At 39.5% G+C, this 20,200-nt stretch overlaps 1 protein-coding gene across 1 annotated transcript in view; it reads right to left on the reverse strand.

Annotated features, from left to right (window-relative positions):
- Window positions 1-20,200, reverse strand: part of LOC120237013 (Alstrom syndrome protein 1-like) — a gene marked incomplete at its 5' end in the record, with an annotated part of 56,254 nt that overhangs the window by 389 nt on the left and 35,665 nt on the right. Inside the window, 6 exons of the mRNA XM_039240140.1 lie at window positions 1,012-1,111; window positions 4,169-4,232; window positions 5,161-5,344; window positions 6,286-6,515; window positions 6,814-7,017; window positions 8,093-8,213. Coding sequence (XP_039096071.1) covers window positions 1,012-1,111; window positions 4,169-4,232; window positions 5,161-5,344; window positions 6,286-6,515; window positions 6,814-7,017; window positions 8,093-8,213 — 903 coding nt within the window. The remainder of the gene's footprint in view (window positions 1-1,011; window positions 1,112-4,168; window positions 4,233-5,160; window positions 5,345-6,285; window positions 6,516-6,813; window positions 7,018-8,092; window positions 8,214-20,200) is intronic.

The raw sequence follows: 20,200 nt of genomic DNA on the forward strand, positions 1-20,200 counted from the left end.
CAGACAGCCACCCCAGACATGCTGCTGAAGAGACCAGTGAGGTTCTACCCAAATCTCATTTATCTTCCCCAGCTACACAAACCATGGTAGTTATGCAAAAAATTCTTCTTGAAGTGGTTAGGAAACATGATCTATAAAATCATTTATCTATTATGTCTATATCAATATATAAATACATTTATGATCTGGATAGACTCATTCATCTATCAGTTCAAACATACAAGCACAATGAGAGGCCTGGCCTGTGACGTTGACACACTGGCTGGGCCATGTGGTGCCTGGGGGCCCCCTCCTCAAGGGGCCTGGCCTGGCCCAGCTCCGGGTGTGCTCCAGAAGCAGTTCTCCAATCCCACATCGGTCTGGCATAAACTCGTCTTTTGTATTCTGACTTTCAGAGTCCTCTGGCGGTGAAGTGAAGTGGTTGGGAAGGAAATGAGAACAGTGAAGGATACAGACCTTCAGGCATGGAAGCCCGACTGGCTTTTCAAGGAATATATTGGTAGCAAGTCCCCCCGCCTCTGAGGGTCTGGGACTTGCAGTACCACTGATTCCACTGGGGCCACAGGCAGGAAATGGTAGTGGCTTCCAGGCTCTGACTCCCCAGGCTGTCAACTCTTATGCCACACTCGGACATTGTCCAGTTTATTTTACAAGCTCTTGAGGTATGTGATTTACCAATAAGGGACACAAAACTATCACTGGGGATTCTAAAATGAAAATTCAACAATTCTGATAGATTTGAACATATCCACCATGACTCCTAAGTATAGAATTTAGTTTTGTTCCAAATGTATGCCTGGAAGGTGCCTTTTTTAGATTTGCCTTTTTAGATTTTTAGGTTTGATGTCTAGTCACAGGTGTCTTTATCTTCCAAACTTCAGCAGTGGTACAATGCATTACAAGCTTAAGGCTACTCCCCAGATGTGCTTAATTCCAACAGGTCAGATTTGTTTCTCTCAATTTCTCTTTCCCCTGATACACTTGATGGATGTTGCTCAGGGACTGACTGACCTTCTTGAATAGTTGAGCTCGTAGCCGGTATGACTTATATTCCAATCTTCTCTTCTCCTCTTCTTTCTTTCTCTGCACTTCTGGAAGCTGCTCATAAATCCTTAGGAATGGTGCCAGTGAGAAGATAAAAAGCAGTGAGTTTACCCGACCACAGAGGGACATGATCTCTTCTCCCCCATCTCCCTAAGTTCTGCTGCTTTCAGGACACTCAGCCTTGTGGGCCTGCTTCCTGTTAGACACCTGGACACAAAGAACCCTGGCTTGGGGTGCTCATGATCTGGGAGGGGAACAGATGAATAAAAACGTTAAGAAATCCTGCTTATAGGGGTTACTTGTTCTTGAGAAAGGAGTGGGATAAAAGGGGGGAGATAAGTTTTTACTCTACATGCAAAAATGTACAGTTTCAATATGAGATAACAAACATGTATTAACTAGTAAATTTTTAAACACACAAGAAACAATGGTAAACAAAAGTACAATAATGGTCCATGTACAGAATGTTACACAGAGTTCCAATAAATGAAAGGTGGGTCTTAAAGATGGGAGCAGAGAAAGGACAGGAGGAGAAGGGAATATTGGTAAGGAGTCAAGGCCTCACAGAGAGGCATGCAGGGGAGCAGATGGGAAGCAGGTGAGGTGAGGGGAGGTGGGCTGTGGAGTGTCTTGTAGCCATGTGAAAACCTTGGGCTCTGTCCTATCAGGGACTGGGGGCCACAGATTTTAAGTTTTATTTAGTTATTTTGAGAGAAAATAAGAGCAGGGGAGGGGCAAAGAGAGAGGGAGAAAGAGAATCCCAAGCAGGCTCTGTGCTGTCAGTACGGAGCCTGACGTGGGGCTCGATCCCACAAACCATTAAGATCGTGACCTGAGCCAAAATCAAGAGTTGGACATTAACTGACTCTGCTACCCAGGCGCTCCTGGGTGCCACTGATTTTAAGTAGAGAGGAACATGATTGAACATCTATTTGATAAATATACTCTAATTGGAAATAATGTGAATTTGTAACAAAAGTACAGTTAAATAGACTATGGAATATAATGGAATTATTACAAAGCATAAAAAAGATGTATCAAAAAAATTTTAATGATATGGGAAAATGTTCACAATATGATGTTTTACAAAATAGAGTAGGCTACAAATCTGTATGTATAGTATGAGCGACAATTTGAGGAAAAACTAGTGTGTTAACACAGGTTTCTGCAAAACTCCCATTACTGCCAGAAATAGGACTAGAGTCAGTTCAGTTTAGATGGAAGGATTGTTAGTGATATTTACTTTCTTCTAATTTTCTCTATACTTTCCAAAGTTTTCTATAATTTGAAAAAATATCATTGAAAGTGATGTAGAGGCTCTGTGGAAAATAAGTGAGAAAAACTCAGAGGAGCAGAGCAGAAGTAGGAAGAACAGCAGTCCCCAGAGAGCAGAGGCCAGAGCAGGTCCCAGAACAACAAGCCAGGCCTCCAGGATGTGCTAATGGGCTGCCTGTGGAGCGGTGGTGACATGGGCAGAGGTGACTGCTCGCCAGCTTTCTAGCTGGAAGAGTGGCTGGCCCAAGCAAGTGTGGGAGTGGGCCACACTTGGTGGAGATGATCACTAACTTAATTCCAACAGGAAATTAATGCTGTGAAAACACAGCACTGGAAGGTCAGGAATGAGACCAAGAGGAATAAATATACATTTTTAAAAGTCACTGTTGATGAAAACCACAATGTGGTATCACCTCACACCTGTTAGAATGATTATTATTAAAAAAGGCAAGAGATATCATATGTTGGTGAGGGTGGAAATGTAAATTGGTGCAGCCAGTATGGCAAATGGTATGGTGGTTCCTTGAACAATTAAAAATACAAGGACCATAAGCAACCTAAGTGTCCATCAATAGACAAATGGATAAAGAAAATGTAATATATTATTATATTATTACTCAGTCATAAAAAAGAAGGACATTTGCAACAACATAGATGGATCTTGAGGACACTATGCTAAGTGAAATAGAGAAAGACAAAACTGTGTGATTTCACTTAACATGTGGAATCTAAAACATCAAGCTCACTGAAATACAGACGAGGATGGTGGCTGCCAGGGGCTGGGGGCCAGGGAATGAGGAGATGTTAGTTAAAGGGTACAAACTTTCAGTTATAAGAGGAGTTCTGGAGATCTAAGGTACAGCAGGGGGACTCTAGTTAGCAACGCTGTATTGTGTACTTTAGTGCTGCTATGAGAGCAGACCTTTAATGTTCTCACCATAACAATAAGAACACTGCCACCACCACCACCACCACCAAAATGGAATTATATGTGGTGGATGATGTGTTAACCAACCTTTGCATGGTGAACATACTGCCATATATACATGCATCAGATCATCACATTACATACTTTAAACGTATACAATGCTATGTCAATTAAATCGATGGCATTACCATGGAATATAAGCATATCTCTAATTATTTGCCAATGCATGCACAAAATTCAACAAGTATAAAAAGGCAAAAAATTAGTCTTTGTCTTACCTCTGTATACCAGTAACTCAGTTCTTTTTCCTAAAGGCAACCACTAATACCAGTTTTTTGGTATCCTTTCAGAGATAATTGTATGCATATAAAAGTATATATAGTACTTTAAAAAGTACATAAATACTTTTTAAATATTTGATTTTAAAATATTCATATGTTACATTTTAGATTATTTATATTTGGGTTTCTAACAAGGACAAGCCTGATTAAGGCATGGAAATTAGTGGGGATTCTTTGTATCTTTTGTATCTGACTCATCCATACCTATCTGCTATCTATGCCATAGATAGTGCCTTAGGTGGGAACCTACTTTCACAACTAATTTTCTCTCTCTCTCTTTTTTTTTTTTTTTGAGAGAGGGAGAGTGTTCATGCACATGGTGGGAAAGGGGCAGAGGGAGAGGGAGAGAGAAGCTCCACACTCAGTGTAGAGCCTGACTTGGGGCTCAATCTCACAACCATGAGATCATGACCTGACCCAGAATCAAGGGTTGGACACATAAGTGACTGAGCCTCCCAGGTGACCCCTCATAATGCTTTAACTTGAGCATAATGCTTTCATTCTGGTGGCAAGCCACAGCTCCTGATCGCTTGGCCTGATATGTACTTTTAAATAATTACTCTTACTCTTTTGGCCTTACCGTTTAGACCTTTGAATCATTTCCTTCTTTCCAATAGGCCTGTTCTTTTGGGCATCCAGGAAGCCTAAGAAGGAGAAGAAGGGATTTTCAGTGGATAGTATTTTAATAAGGAAGGCTGTGTTAAGAGCTCTGAGAAAGAGCTGCTAGGACTTTGTGTCCCTTGAGCTTGACAGTAATGGGTGGGGAGCAAGGGCCAAGGCCACGGCCAGGGTTAGACTATGGGGACTGTGAGAGCAGCCTGAGGCTCCTGAAGACACCACACTCTGTGGCACGGACTAGAAAGTGTGAATGATAACACCAGCCAGTTTATAGGTAAGGCTGTGATGAAAGCATTAGGTAGCACTTTGTAGTTTTCACAGCTTTCATATATTATGTTACTGAGACCTTACACCTAGAATTGCTAGGAACACACAATCTGGGGCCAGCCCATTTGGGTTCAAATCCCAGTATCAGGTGTATAATCTTGGGCAAGGGGCTTAGGTTTTCTTTGTCTGTTTTCTCCTCTATAAAATAAGGATATTAATAGCATGTACCTCAGAGAGGTGTTATATGTTTAAACAAGAACAGTGCCTGGGCAAAACACATAAGGGTTACATAGTATCATCAGCATCACCACCACCACCACCGCCACCGCTCCTTATGAGGTAGGCAGTCCTGGAATCAGTCCCATCTTTGAAGAAACCAACACTGGACTTTCAGAACTTGCTTCCATACACACAGCTGGGTTACAAACACCCCATTCTCCTGGCGCTCCCTTGAGTCCCAGCTGCAGCGGCAGAGTGGCAGGGCGACAGTGCCCGGGCTGCTCCGGATCACGAGCATGCTGACAGCTAAACCAGGCAGGGTCTGCTGCCTAAGGAGAGCTGAGTCTCCGCAAACAAAAAGTCCCTTTCTGTCCCTGTAACTGGTCTGGCATCGAGCAGTGTTCCCTGGTGTGAAGTGGACCTTGCCCCCTCCAGCCAGTGACAGGAAAGCGAACAGGCAGAGGGTACCTCTCTTCAGGAGCCAGCACGTGGGCTCCCGGCAGCCCTGCCATTCTCTCACAGTGTTGAACAGTGCCTCCCGCTCACTCTGTAACATGTTCTGTAGCTTCCTCTCCTGGACTATTAACTTCAGACGCTTTATTCGCTCCCCAGAGCGGGAGATGAAGTCGGGTCTGTGAAGCTGAAGAGATTCCTAAGGAGGAGAAAAGGCCCTCAAATCTCACATTAATGGTGCAGTTTGTTCTCCAAGGGCCTAGAAAACAGGTCTTGCTCAACAGTGGTTTGAAGAGCCTGTTTCTTTCTTTCTTTTTTTTTAAAATTTATTTCTGAGAGAGAGAGAGAGACAGCACAAGCAGGGGAGGGTCAGAGAGAGAGGGAGATACAGAATCTGAAACAGGCTCCAGGCTGTCAGCTCAGAGCCCGACGCGGGGCTCGAACCCACAAACTGTGAGATCATGACCTGAGCCAAAGTTGGACCCTTAACCAACTGAGCCCCCCAGGTGCCCCTGAAAAGCCTGTTTCTAAAGTGCAGAAAATATCTAGAGTTGAAGAATAATCCAACAACTCTCTGCGGGGAGAGCTCCAGTAGGTAAATCAGAGGGATCAAAGAATGCCTTTGGAATAAGCTAAGAACTAAGACTCTGGCAATTATAACTCTTCCAAACGTTGATGGGCTAAAGCTCATACCACTGTGCTATTTTAAATTTTCCCTTCAAACAAATATATTATTAAGTAACATTTCTTTTAGCTCCCAAGGTACATATAAAGAAGAGACTTCATGCCTCTTATATCCGTGCTAAGCAGGCATGGGAGTTATGTAAATGGAAGAACACACATCAGGTCTCCAGAGCACCCCACATGCAGGCATCTATGCGCCCAGTGGGCAGCACCACAGCACCCTCCCTTCTATTGCCTTGTCCCCGGGTTCAGAGGTCAATGCACAGTTTAAAACGGTTGACAGTAAGGCAGCCTTTGAATAGTGAGGACACTGGCAACAGATGAACCGTGGAAGTGCTAGAAATGAGGGTTAGAAGACTGGTCTTCAGAAGGCCAAGTCACACATTTAACTTCTTCATATCTCCCCTTTCTTCCCCCCTTAAACATATGGCTAAAATGAACTCCATGTCACTGCACCTGGAGGGTTGCCTTCACAAATGGCCTCGGTGGATCTCTGCCTGGGCCTGCTAGTGACCCATGGATGTCCATGTGCTGTTCCTGCCAGTTCTGTTCCCGCAGTGGCTCCCTCCATGGTTTGGTGTTGGTTATTGGCGCAAACCAGCAAATACCAGGGCCATGAAGCTTGGGCAGGTTTTCCTTCTTAGGACCAGACTTCACATTTTCCACAGGAACAAACCATGAAACTCCTATGGGAAATATTTTTAAGAAAAGAAAAAAGATTTTTTCGTTCTTCTCACCAAAGACATGTGTGTAACATAGGCTCTCAGGGGACTCAGCTGTCAGAGGCTACCAGAACGCCCTGGAGTTTGCTTAACTGCAGGTGTGACTATAATTATAGTGCTAGATACTATGAAAATTTGCCAAGGTGGTGCTAGGCGGGGAGATGGGGTCAACACAGAGTCATTAGAAATAAAGAATCTTAGCATTGCAAGAGACTTGAACTTCACTAGTTCTCCTGCTACAACACTGGAATTAAAAACTGACCTTCACTGCAACTCTGCTTGTTCTTCCTTAACTTTTTGTCCCCACGATAGCTGGTGAGAAGATTTTTCTCTTCTAGTTTTTCTTCTGACCAAGAAGTCACATCGCTGTATTCTTCTACTCTAGCCTCGCTAGAGCTTGGAGTTGGGAAAGTCATCCCAACATCTCGGGTGTGTTTTTTGACACCATTTACGATCTCCAAGTTACCTGAGGGGAAAGAGCCACACATATCCTGGGAGCAGTCTTGAGACTTAGTTGGCATGTGTATTCAATTCAGTAAATGAAAGCTTTTTAAGCCTTCAAAAATGCAGGCTATTGCCTCCTCTGGGTGGTGTGGAGGGGTGTAAGGGACAGAAACAGAGAGGAGGGAAGGGAGAGAGAGGAGGGAGGGAGAGCAGAAGAAGAAAGGAGGTTTTTTATTTCTTAGTCAGTTTTGATATTAGAGGGAAAAAGCCACTCACATGGATTCAGTGGGTAACAGAGTTTAGTTCTGATCCCAAGTAAGAAAGACAGTAAATGCTTACAGTCCTCGGGGCAGTCATCCAGGTAAGAAAGAGGTTGACAGATATAAAGACAAGACTTGAGGTAGAAAAAAATCAGGGGAGAAGTTTACTTCTGTTATATAACATCAAAAGATATAGAAAAACATACGTGAAAAGCATCCTTCCCATTCCTATTCTCCATTCATTCAGTTTACAACCCCCTGGTTTCAGACAATTTTTTGCACACGTTTAAGCAACTTTCTTCCTTAATTTTTAAAGCACTTTGCATTTTCTTTTTAATCATCTCTGTTGGAGATCTTGCCATAGTAGCAGAGAGAGTTTCCTCATCCTATATTTCGTTATATGGATGTATGATAATTTATTTAAACATTTGGCTATTGATGGACATCTAAGTCGATTTAAATTTTCTGTTATAATAAACAATACATTAATTCTCTCCACTTGTCATTTTGTGACATACTGTGCATATGTGTATTTAGCACAATAGGATAGATTCCAAAAGTAAAAGTGCTAGATCAAAGTCATTTGAATACAAACTGCCAAGCTGCCTGTCATGGGGGTTGTACTCCCAACATGCATGTATGAGTCCCTACTCGTTTACACTAGTGCCCACAAACTGACTAGAGAATTTAAATTTTTGCCCATCTGATAGGTGGCAAATGGCATTTGAGTATAGGCTTAATCTTCATTTATTTTATTGTGAATGAGGTTGAGGATCTTAATATATGTTTAAGTTCTACTTGTATTTCAATGGAAATGTTTAAATTCAAGAAATTTACCTGCTTGTACGCCCTTGTTTAACATATGTACATTTTGCTTGTTGCAAAGGGTGGGACTTGGGCTCCAGAAACTACTGGTAGACGACGAAATAGAATCAGAAGAGATCACATGATCTGCCACCTGGAAAAACAAAAGGGACCCTGTTATCATCGCCTGCAGTCAACGGCATAGTGACCCAGAGAGTAAAGAACACATACAAGCCACCAAGAGCCCTTTCTAATTCAGTTCCACTTGTTGAGATAAAGTTGCCTTCCAGAAAACTTGTAACAACGTGAACTTCTACCACATAATTTATGATAGGGAGGTGAATGCTGCTGTGGTTGGATAAGGGCCTGAGCTGTCTTAAGAAGGTAAGCCAGGGGCGCCTGAGTGGCTTAGTCGGTTAAGCGTCCGACTTTCGCTTAGGTCATGATCTCGCGGTTCGTGGGTTTGAGCCCCGCGTCGGGCTCTGTGCTGACTGCCAGCTCGGAGCCTGGAGCCTGTTTAAGCCTGTGACTCCCTCTGTCTCTGACCCTCCCCTGCCCACGCTGTGTCTCTCTCTCTCCTAGAAATAAATAAAACATTTAAAAGAAAAAAAAAAAAAAAAGAAGGTAAGCCATAAAGACTGGGTATGTTCACAAGACTTGAAAAAGCTCCAAAGAGGATGCTAACCAAACATTAGCCTGTTGGGTTTTCAGAATGAAATTCTAACTTGACACCTGCAAAAGAATTTTGAGGAGAGATGAAGAGGGCCAGGAATGACTAAAGAGGGTGCTGTCCGTAAGATCAGGCTCAGATGCTTATACATGGGTAAATATACAAAGCTGAAAGACCCCATGAGAAGTCCCGAATAACTGGAATATTGCAAAAATTATTAAAAAGCCCAAAAGGCTTTTTCGGTTAGGTTCAGAGCAAGTAAAACAAAGAAGGGCAACTTCATGGATTGAAGTTGATGGTGGAATGCTAGTGAATGACAAAAAGATTATCAAAATGTAGTATAAAGCAGGATTTCTTAAACTTGCTCATCACAACAATCTCCTGGGGGATAGGTCCAAACGCAAAACAATGAATTGGGAGTCTGGGTATCTATATTTTGAATAAATGCCCGATGCTTGTCTACTTAAGCAAGTTTGGTAAAGGTGAATTGAAGGCCAACTCAGGGAAGGAAACTGAGAGTGTCTGCTCCTCTGAACTAAATAAACTATAGCCCAGGGCCTTTGGGAAACTTGAAACAGTTTCTTTCAGAAACTTGAAACAGAGGAGCAATGTTAAATGTCCTGGGACAGGGCATGTTCTGATTTTCAAAAAGGTAAGCATTGCAAACTGATGGGTTAACAATGGTGACATGTAAAATTCTAGAATGGATCACCCATTTTATAATTTACAAGCATTTGGAGGTCAAAGAAAAGAGAAGCCCATTTCAGCTAGTGCTCAGGAAGGCAGGCAGAACCAGCCCTGCCAGACTAGCCTGGTCTTCTAGTGGACATGGTTACTAACTAGTAGACCAAAAGAATGTGTAGTCGAGGACAGCGAGATTTGATTAAAATGATGAGACTTCTCCTGACATCTTTGAGGGCAAGATGGAGTTATGTGGGTTAACTGATAAAATAAGTTGGTATAACCACAGGAGGTTGAAGCATTCTCATCTAAATATTTATTATCAAAACAGAGAGAGACCTTTATTAATGAGTGGTATGTCTTGCATTCAACAGCAAATATCTATCAAGCACCTACTGTGTCCAGTTACTTGGTTTGCTCTGGCTATTCCTTCTTAACATTTTACATATCGATGTTTTGGAGATATGGGAAGCAGGATATTTCCTGTACAATGAGTATCTGGAGGGCCTAAATGACTGTCAAGATCCAAAATAATAAACAGGAATGATGGGCCAAATCCAACAAGGGATCATTGTAAAGTCCTATACATCTATTTTGTAGAAAATACAAAAGTCATATAAAACTATGAGACTACCGTGATGTTAAAAACAAAACAAAACAAAACAAAACGTATGAGTATAGGAAGTGTGGTGAGGAAGATACCACTGACTGGCAGTATACTATGCCTTCTCTGCAGCTATAGGAGGAGAACGCACGTTAGGTACCGAAATGGACTTCCAGGAAAGATTGTAAAGTATAAAAAGCAAAGTATGCTGCCAGGTCTGTGGGGGAAAAAAAAAAGGTCAAAAACATATGCAGGTTTGCTTTTCTTTTGATAAAATACCCATGAAAAAAACCCAGATTGGAAAGGCAACGGTTTTTTACTTGCAAATGACATGATTCTGTCCACATAAAATACTAAGGAATTCATAAAGAAGTATTAGAACTAGTAAGTTTATCCAGATTGCATATATAAGACAAGAAGATAAAATCAACTGAATCTCTGTATTCTAGCAATAAGCAATCTGAAAATAAAATTAAGGAAACCATCCCATTCACAACAACATCAAAAAGAATGAAATATTTAGGAATGAATTTAACAACAGAAGTGCAAGGCTTGTTCACTGAAAGCACTGGTGGGAGAAATTAAAGATCTAAATAAATAGTGAGACATTCCATATATGTAACTTTATTTTTTTTTATTTATTTTATTTTTTTTTAAATATTTTTATTTATTTCTAGAAGAGAGAGAGAGAGACAGAGTGAGAAGGGGAGGGTCAGAGAGAGGGAGTCACAGACTGAAACAGGCTCCAGGCTCTGAGCTGGCAGTCAGCACAGAGCCCGACGCGGGCCTCGAACCCATGAACCGCGAGATCATGACCTAAGCGAAAGTCGGACGCTTAACCGACTAAGCCACCCAGGCGCCCCAATATATGTAACTTTAAAATGGGCTAAAGACTTGAATAGATATTTCACTAAGGAAGATAGAAGAGTAGCCAATAAGTATATGAAGAGATGTTCAACATCATCAGTCATAAGGAAAATACAAATTAAAATCATAATAAGATACCACTTCATACCCACTAGTATGGCTGTAATAAAAAAGATGGCTAGGACCGCCTCGGTTGCCCAGTTGGTTAAGCATCCAACTTTGGTCACGTCATGATCTCACCATTCATGAGTTAGACCCCTGCACTGGGCTCTGTGCTCACAGCTCAGAGCCTGGAGCCTGTTTCAGATTCTGTGTCTCCCTCTCTTCTCTGCCTCACCCCCACTTGCACTCTGTCTCTCAAAAAGAAACAAACATTAAAAAATTTTAAAAAACGGCTAATACTAAGTGTAGACAAGGAAGTGGAGAAATTAGAACTTTTCATATATTGCAGGTGGGAATGTAAAAATATATAGTCACTTTGGGAAACACTTTGGCATTTTCTTAAGCATAAACTTCCCATATGACCTAGTAATTCTAATTTTCTAATTCTAAAAGAAAATATATGTCCAAACAACAACTTTTATACAAATATTCATAGCAGCATTATTATTATCCAAAAGATGAAATAATCCAAAAGTCCAACAACTGGTAACTTGATAAACAAAATGTGGTTTATCCATACAATACTAATCAGCAATAAAAAGGAACTACTGATACATGCTCCAATATGAGTGAACCTTGAAAACATCGTGCTAAGCCAAAGAAACCAGATGCAAAAGACTACATATTATATGATTCTATTTACATGAAATGTCCATAAAAGGCAGAAGGCAGATTAGAGGCTGTCTAGGGCTGGGAATGTGGATTGATAATAAGCAGGTAAAAAGGATGTTTCTGGAGTGACAGAAATGTTCTAAAACTGGGTTGTGGTGATGACTACACAATTCTGTAACTTCACTAAAAATAACTGCACACTTAAAATGGATGAATTCTATGGTAAATTATATTTTCACCAAGCTGTTTTATTTTTATTTCAAAAAAAATTTTTTTTAATGTTTATTCATTTTTGACAGAGAGAGAGAGAGAGACAGACAGACAGACAGACAGACACGGAGACACAGAATCTGAAACAGGCTCCAGGCTCTGAGATGTCAGCACAGAGCCCTATGTGGGGCTTGAACCCACGAACTGTGAAATCATGACCTGAGCCGAAGTCGGATGCTTAACTGAGCCATGCAGGGACTCCTCAACCAAGCTACTTAAAAAATCTGTGAAGATACGCAAGAATGAGTAACACGGAGTAGGTCTGGCAAGGAAAGCCAGGTATCTAAGGGACAGCAATGGGAAGGATACTTTCTCAAATACTCTTTTATATATTTAAAATTTTGTACCATGTGATTGAATTATCAGTTTAAGAAATGAAAATAAAACAAAAATGTATAAGGAAGAGTGTGGCAATAGAAGTTTCATGGCTCTGGTGAGCTCAACAGAAGTAAAACATATGTTAGGACAAAAAGTGTTCTAGCCACAGAAAGGAAGGTGATAAATCTGCTCTGTCAACACACTCTCACCATCTGAAGCACAACATGCTTAGTTCAAAGAGACATGTTTAAAACTAAGATATCAGCAAACTTAGTAGACCCAGGGAAGCTGCCAATTTATGGGAAGTGGGGTGGAGTAAGAAAACATGACCTGTAAAAAATGGTTCAGAGTGAAGACCTGAGAGAAAACAGTCTGGGAAGGAAGCGGGAACTCGAGAGGAAGATTAGACCTCTTTTCTGTGCCTTCTGAAAATAGAGCTAGGAACAGAGCCAGGTAGTGCAATGATTGCAGGTTTTGGGTTTCTAGAAGTTAAGACCTTCAATAATAGAGTCACACACATGAACAAGCTGCTCATGTGCAGCCAGGGAGCAGTGGAGCTGTCCGCAGCAGAGGCTGGAGTGCCCTATGATGCAGAGGCAGCAGAAATGACAGTTCCTTCAAGCCTGAGTCTCCTGAACATCCAAAGTATAAAACCAGTCACAGTATGCACCAATGGGTTAAAAAACACATATTTACAACTGGTTCAATGAGGAGACTTGGTGTGTGTTTCTGTTTCTAGTTCAAATCTCTTTTGGATTAATTCCTCCCTACAAAAAGTAAAATATTTAAAAATAGAAAAGAGTCTAAAAAATACTTCCTCTCAACAAAATAGATTTAATTAGATTTTTAGGATGTTAAAAATCAAAAGGACAGAAAAAGACAAGTGTTTTCAAGGATGTGGAGAAGTTGGAGCCCTCGTATACTCCTAGTGGGAATGCAAAATGGTGACAATACTTTAGGTAACAGCCTGGCAGTTCCTCAAACGGTTAAATAAAGAGTTACCATATGCTCCGGCATATATCTGCTCCCAGGCATATGCCCAAAAGAAATGAGAACATACGTCCACACAAAAACTTGGACACGAATGTTCACAGCAGCCTTGTTAATAATACCCAGAAAAGGAGAAGAAATACAAAAAAAATTTTTTTACTGCTAAGTAGATAAATGGAATATTATTTGGCAATAAAAAGTAATGAATACACTGCTACAATGTAGATGAACCTTGAAAACATTAAGTGAAAGAAGCCAATCACAAAAGATCACATATTGTATGATTCTGTTTATATAAAATGTCCAGAATAATCTATAGAAAGTAGATTAGTAACCACAGCCAGGGGATGGGGTACGGGTAAGAGGTTGGGAGAAATGCAGGGTGACTGTGCTAATGAGTACAGGGTGTTTTGAGAGGGTGTTGACAGTTGCACAACTCCCTGAATAATATTAAAACCCACTAAACTGTACACTTTACATAAATGAATTTTATGGTATGTGAAAGATCTCAAAAAAGCTGTAAAAATGTGTTTATTCACTATGCAAACTGAAATAATGTAGGTTATGAAGCCTTCTTTGGAGAAAAAAGCTTCTCATGTTTTATGGTCCTACATCTTGTTACTAAAACAGTGATATAAGAACAACAGAAGGGGAGTCACAGTGTCATTTTCATATAGCAAAGCATGAACAATCCCGACAAAACTGTAGGCACTGGATGTTGTAGGCATGATGTAGCGCTACACATACGGTGGCGAGGGCCAGTGCAAACCATCGGGAGCATGCAATCATACCATGTTGACTTCCACAGAGTCACATTATCAGGGCACAGGCTGTACTGTGTGTGACAATCTGTGCGGATGACCTACCAAGGGCCAGAACATCATTTTCGCTGAATTCATTTACAGACGCTGTTGGTAAACCCCAACAGGTGTTCTCCTCAGTCCACGGCGGAGTCTCAGGCATCTCCTCAGATGATCTCCTCGTCCCTCAGGGCCTGTGTGCGAATCAGCCCACTCAGGCCTCAGCAGTGAGGCTTACATGAAAAGATTTAAGTGACTACAAATCAACTGACATTATCAGCCACCACGGTTTATGCTTTCTGTCGCAGAGAGTCTCAGAAGGAGACACGTGCTGGCTGGTTGGCTGGCTGCCTGCTTCTGTTTTAATTTCTATCATTATGATAGCAAATTCACCTGCTGATGCCTTATTCCACGGTAAGAAAAAAAGTAACTGCTACCATCTCAGAGATGTGTCAGGCTTTTTGTAGTACATTTAGTTTAACTAAATTAAAATCTAGGTAGGACTCATTCTCACATTTATTGATCAAAGACATCTTCAGATAGATTAGCAAATATTAAAAGGACCGATACTACCCATAGTTGGCAAGACAGTGAAGAAACACATAGGCTTATACTTTTTGGTGGAAACAAATATTTGTGACAAATTTCTAGACAGCATAGAGTTAGGGGCAGAGAGCTGTATATTATAGTCTTTAAATTTCTATTGTGAGTGATCTACTTAGAATTTAAAACTTTTTTTAATGTTTATGTATTATATATATATAGATATGTATGTATGTATTGAGAGAGAGTATAAGTACATGTGAGTGCATTCACAAGCAGGGGAGAGACAGAGACAGACAGACAGAGAGAGAGAGAAAGAGAGAGAGAGAGAGAGAAAGAATGAATCTCAAGCAGGCTCCACACTGTCAGCATGGAGGCCAACATTGGGCTCCACCTCATGAACCTTGAGATCATGACCTGAGCCAAATCTTAACTAACTGAGCCACCCAGACTCCCTGATTTAAGACTTCTTGATCAATATTCTTAACTTATAGTCTCCTAGAAAATCATCCATCTAAATTCAGACTTTAAAATATATCAGCCTAGGGGTGCCTGGGTGGCTCAGTTGGTTGAGCATCTGACTTTGGTTCAGGTCAGATGAGCTAGTTGTCAGTACAGAGCCTGGAGCCTGTTTCAGATTCTGTATCTCCCTCTCTCTCTGACTCCCCTGCTCATGCTGTCTCTCTCTCAGAAATAAAAACATAAGAAAATTTAAAAAAATAAAATATATCAGCCTAAAGTTACATACAGGAGCCTTTTTGAAGGAAATCACCTCACTCCGTGGTTATACCCTTCCATCTCACTTATGTTGACATACTGTTTTCCATGGTCAGAATAACCAGAGATTTGGTCTACTGGATTTTTTCCCAAAGAATCAGATCTCAGTTAATATTGATCAGTTTTGGCAACTGACATTAATTTATATATTTTTGTTCTCATTTTTGTATTTATTTTAATTATTATTTTTTAAAGTTTATTTGAGAGAAAGTGCAAACAGAGAGAGAGAGAGAGAGAGAGAGAATGCTAAGCAGGCTCTGCGCTGCCAGCACAGAACCAGACATGGGGCTCAAATCCATGAACTGCAAGATCATAACCTGAGCTGAAACCAAGAGTCCGATGCTTAACTGACTGAGCCACCCAGGTGCCCCATATTTATTATAATTATTAAAATTTTTTCTAATTTTTCATTTATTTGTATATTTTTATTATTTATTTTTTTGCTCATTTCATGTTTTAAGTTCCAGTTAGTTAACATATAGCATAAAATTAATTTCAGGAGTAGAATTTAGGGATTCAATACTGACATATAATACCCAGTGCTCATCACAAGTGTCCTCCTTAAAATATATTTCCCATTTTATTACTTCTTGATTTCCTTGTTTATTTTGTTAGTCTTCTTGCATAAGACTTATTTCAATTATTTCCTAATTGAACTTGTTTAAATTGAGGTTTTAAAATTTTTATCTATTTAATGAAAAAAAATACATATCTGTTAAATTCCAACTTTATTGCATTGTGGTTAGAAAATATAGGCTTAGTTTTAACTCTTCTACTTTGGGACTTTATCAACATTTTGCCTAACTAAAATTAATTTTTGTAAATATTCCATGGGCATTTGGAACAAGTGTGGATGCTGTGTTTTGGGAATGAAGTTTTAAATAGCTATTTTAAATCACGCTTGTTAATACTGTTAGTAAAATCTTCCATATCTTTTTTTGTTATCTGTTACATGTCAATATCTGAAAAAACTTAAAGTTTTTTCAATCTTGTACTTGTCACATTCTATATTATAACTGCATCTGGCTGAATAAACAAATAAATGCATTCTGGTGGAAAGTACAGCAGTAATTCTGGAAGTCTCTAAAAGACTCTTTCCTCCTTTGACATTGCAGTGGGGATAGGGTAGATTCTCAAGAAAAGTAACATCTAATTAAAAATGGAAAAAAAAATCCTTGGTATAGAATTTTATATTTCTAATCTTCTGGCCAAACTAGAAATTATTGGCAGAGAAGTGGAAATATAGGGATTTCCATGCATTGCAGATAGGATATGAACTGGAAAGCAATTTGGTACTAATGTAGGAAACTTCCATAGCTTATGATCCAAGAATTCCACTTGTGAGTATATATTCCAAAGACCATCTCACACAGATCCAATGGCAGGGGTTACGGGCAAGGGTGCTGGGAGCTGGCAGCAACCTGGGTGCCCATCACCAGGAAAGTACATCAGTAAACTGGGAGGTGCACCCAGTGCATTATTATGTGAAGATCAGAACCCTGATTAGATGTACATACAGCAATGTAGACAGATGTCAAAAATATGAAAAACATAATGCTTACTGAAAATAAGAAAAAAATGATATGGCTTTTATATAAATTGAAGACACATGCACACATACAGAATACACACTTTGTAAGAACTCTTGGAAGCCAAATATATTTATATAACAAGACCAGTTGCCTAAGGAAAAATAGAAATGAGAATGCAATGTGGGGATAAAAATTTAAAAGTGAAGCAATGAACCTAGGAGTATATTTAATTGAACCCTCAGAACCTAAGGTCAAAAATTTGTTTTACTTTATCTTGCCATATTATGGTATGTAATACTTTTCTAATCCTATTCTACTCTGCTTCTAGAAAGATTTATTATGACTAGATTGGGGGTACAAGTAGGTATTTTAGGCAGATACTAGAACACATTGAGGGCTTGAGAATCCTCCTTTCTAGCTCTTAACTAACTAAGAGTTAGCTCTTAACTAACATTCTGTGTTTGATCAGTCTGGCTTACCTCACTTTTTACTTTTTTTAAAATTTATTTTTATTTTTTTAAATGTTTTTACTTATTTCTGAGAGAGAAACAGCGTGAGCAGGGGAGCATCAGAGAGAGAGGGAGACACGGAATCTGAAGCAGGCTCCAGGCTCTGAGCTGGCTGTCAGCACAGAGCCCGATGCAGGGCTCGAACCCACGAACCGTGAGATCGTGACCTGAGCTGAAGTTGGACGCTTAACCGACTGAGCCACCCAGGCGCCCCCTCACTTTTTTATTAATGTCAAACAAAAACAACTTTTATGGTGTCTTATTAGAAAATATTATGTTTCTTGTAAAAAAAAAATCAAAAGATACATTATAAACAAAAACATTTATAATCACATAATTTTAAGATAATTTGTTAATATTTTGTTCTAGTCAATACATATATGTATATATTAAATACACGGCTTTATATTTTGCTTTTGATCTCTTAACATATAATGACACTTATTTTGGGGTTACAAGAAACTGCTTTTGACTGTTGTTTCCTTCCATGTATTGTAAAGACTGATATAAAATCAGCCTGTTTTATAAAAATCTATTCACTGGTAAACATTTGCTAAATATTACAAAAGGTTTCATTTTATTCTCTCATGGAGGCCTCTTTGGTAGTCTGTATTGTTCATTTGCCCAACTGTTGGAAACATGGGCAATGAGAAGTAATGAGAGGTCAAAAACAGAGAAAGAATTCATATTCAGCTTTCTCTCCATAAACAAAAACTGATAAATTTGACTTTTCTTTTTTTGTATGGACAGTAGTAAACTACCCCTCTTCTTGGACTCAAGTGCACAATCAGATATTGAGAAAAATAGATGGGGAAAGAAGGAAGAAAAAGAAAGGAGAGAGAAGGAGAGGGAAAGCAGGTATGCACATAGAGACAAAGCAGGAACATGACAGAGAGGGAGGAAGAGGGGAGTAACCTCAGAAACAAGGGACACACAGCAGAGACAGTAGGACAACAGACAGCATGGGGGTGGGGAGAACAACAAGTGTATGGAGCGTGGGTGCACAGAAGCAGAAAGAAAGAACAGAGAAGCAGACAGAGCGCAGATACAGCAGTGAGAGGGAAACATGAACTTCAGAGACTGAGGAGAGGTCGCACAGTTGAGTGGAGACAGTCACAGAGAAAGTGAGTCACAGAAGGGAGAGGGGTCATCAAAGGAAGAGGGAAGAATGGCCTGACAGCTGCTGTTATCTCGATATTGACTCCTAAACCCTTAACTGTACAAAGAGTTTACAAAATGTCCTGGGTACACATGTTTAGGAGAAAAAATTAGCCTAGCCTATCTAAGGACACCTGGGTTAAAGACATGGTAAGTAGCTCATAAAATAGGAAGTGTGAATGGTCAATAAACACACAAAAGAAAATAAAAACTTAGTGGATGTGGGTAAAGAAACGTAAACAAGAACAGGCCTGATTGGCAGATATTAATAAGAATGTTACTTGTAGGTAATGACCAAGTTACAATTATTCATTATTGGTGAACAAATAATTGATTCAATATTTAAGGAGGCCAATTTAGTAGTGTGGATTAAACACTTTTAATTCCCAGAAATTCCAAGCATAAAAAAGGACCTTGAAGAAATAGAAAAACCATAAAGATATAACAGGACTACTCATCACAGTGCAGATTATGATAAAGAAAAATTCAAAGTAATTTAAATACCTGCCATTAAGGAACTAATTAGACATATACTATACTTACAAAATGGAACTCATAAAGTCATTAAAATGACTACAGGCCAGGGTTTATTAAAATAAAATAATTAAAAAAATAAAAAGATGTCTATGATATATTAAATGTACAGCTTCAAAACAATATACATACTAGATTTCATTTTTTGACTATTGTTTCTATATATAAGCATGATTGTAAAAACTATAAAAATGTAAGAAATACTGGTTCATATGTAATCAAACACTAATAAAGCTCTTGTTTTATTCTCTCATGGAGGCCTCTTCTTTTGGTATTTAGCTACGGTAGAACATGGGCCTAATGAAATATATCCAGGATCAGCAGTAGGTATGTGAAATCATAAATTATAAACCTGGAAGCTCATTTGTGAAAATGTTACACATGATTCTTTCACAATGATGAGAATGATGGATGATTCCCAAGGCCTTTATATTATCTGAACTCTTAGTATTTAGTTACCTTTTTACTTTTATATTCAAAAGAAATGAAGAGATATCCTTTTGACAAGATACTTTGTAGTAAGAGCAAGGTGTAAAGTGGCAGAAGCCTCCATAGATATTATCCTGCTAGGCAAGTCCTCCACAGTCTATGATGAGGAAGGAAGTAAGCATGGTTCTAGTTGAGAGGAAGGAGCCTACAGAAAAGGAAGAAACTGAATTATAGGAGAGACAGAGAAACACTGAGAAAATAGATGAATGGATTTTAGAAAATATGAGAGCACAATGACAGGTTTAATGAGCCTCTTCTATAACTGAAACACACAAGCAAAAAGTGAAAGGAATATTCAGAATCTATGAAAGGACTGAACTCATACCACAAAATTCCAGAAGTACTATCTATAGGAAAAACTGGGGCCAAATTTAAGAAGCCCTCACAAAGCTCTTCCTACACAAAGGATTATGCAAAAGGGTAAAAGGAGAGTTCATTAAATTCAAAATACTACACTGATCTTTCCAGGAAGGAACTGAGGCAATAGGTGCTCAGAAGAAAGAGCAATAGCCCAAAGTGGAAACATGTTCCTAGTTGAAAAAATATAGCACCATCTGCCATAGCCAGAATGATTTACTATGTAACTTCTTCTGGCCAAGGAGTCAGAAAAAGGTCTGGGAAATAA

The sequence above is a fragment of the Hyaena hyaena genome, unplaced genomic scaffold, assembly GCF_003009895.1.
Source record: "Hyaena hyaena isolate Hyena2069 unplaced genomic scaffold, ASM300989v1 scaffold_168, whole genome shotgun sequence".
Taxonomy (NCBI): domain Eukaryota; kingdom Metazoa; phylum Chordata; class Mammalia; order Carnivora; family Hyaenidae; genus Hyaena; species Hyaena hyaena.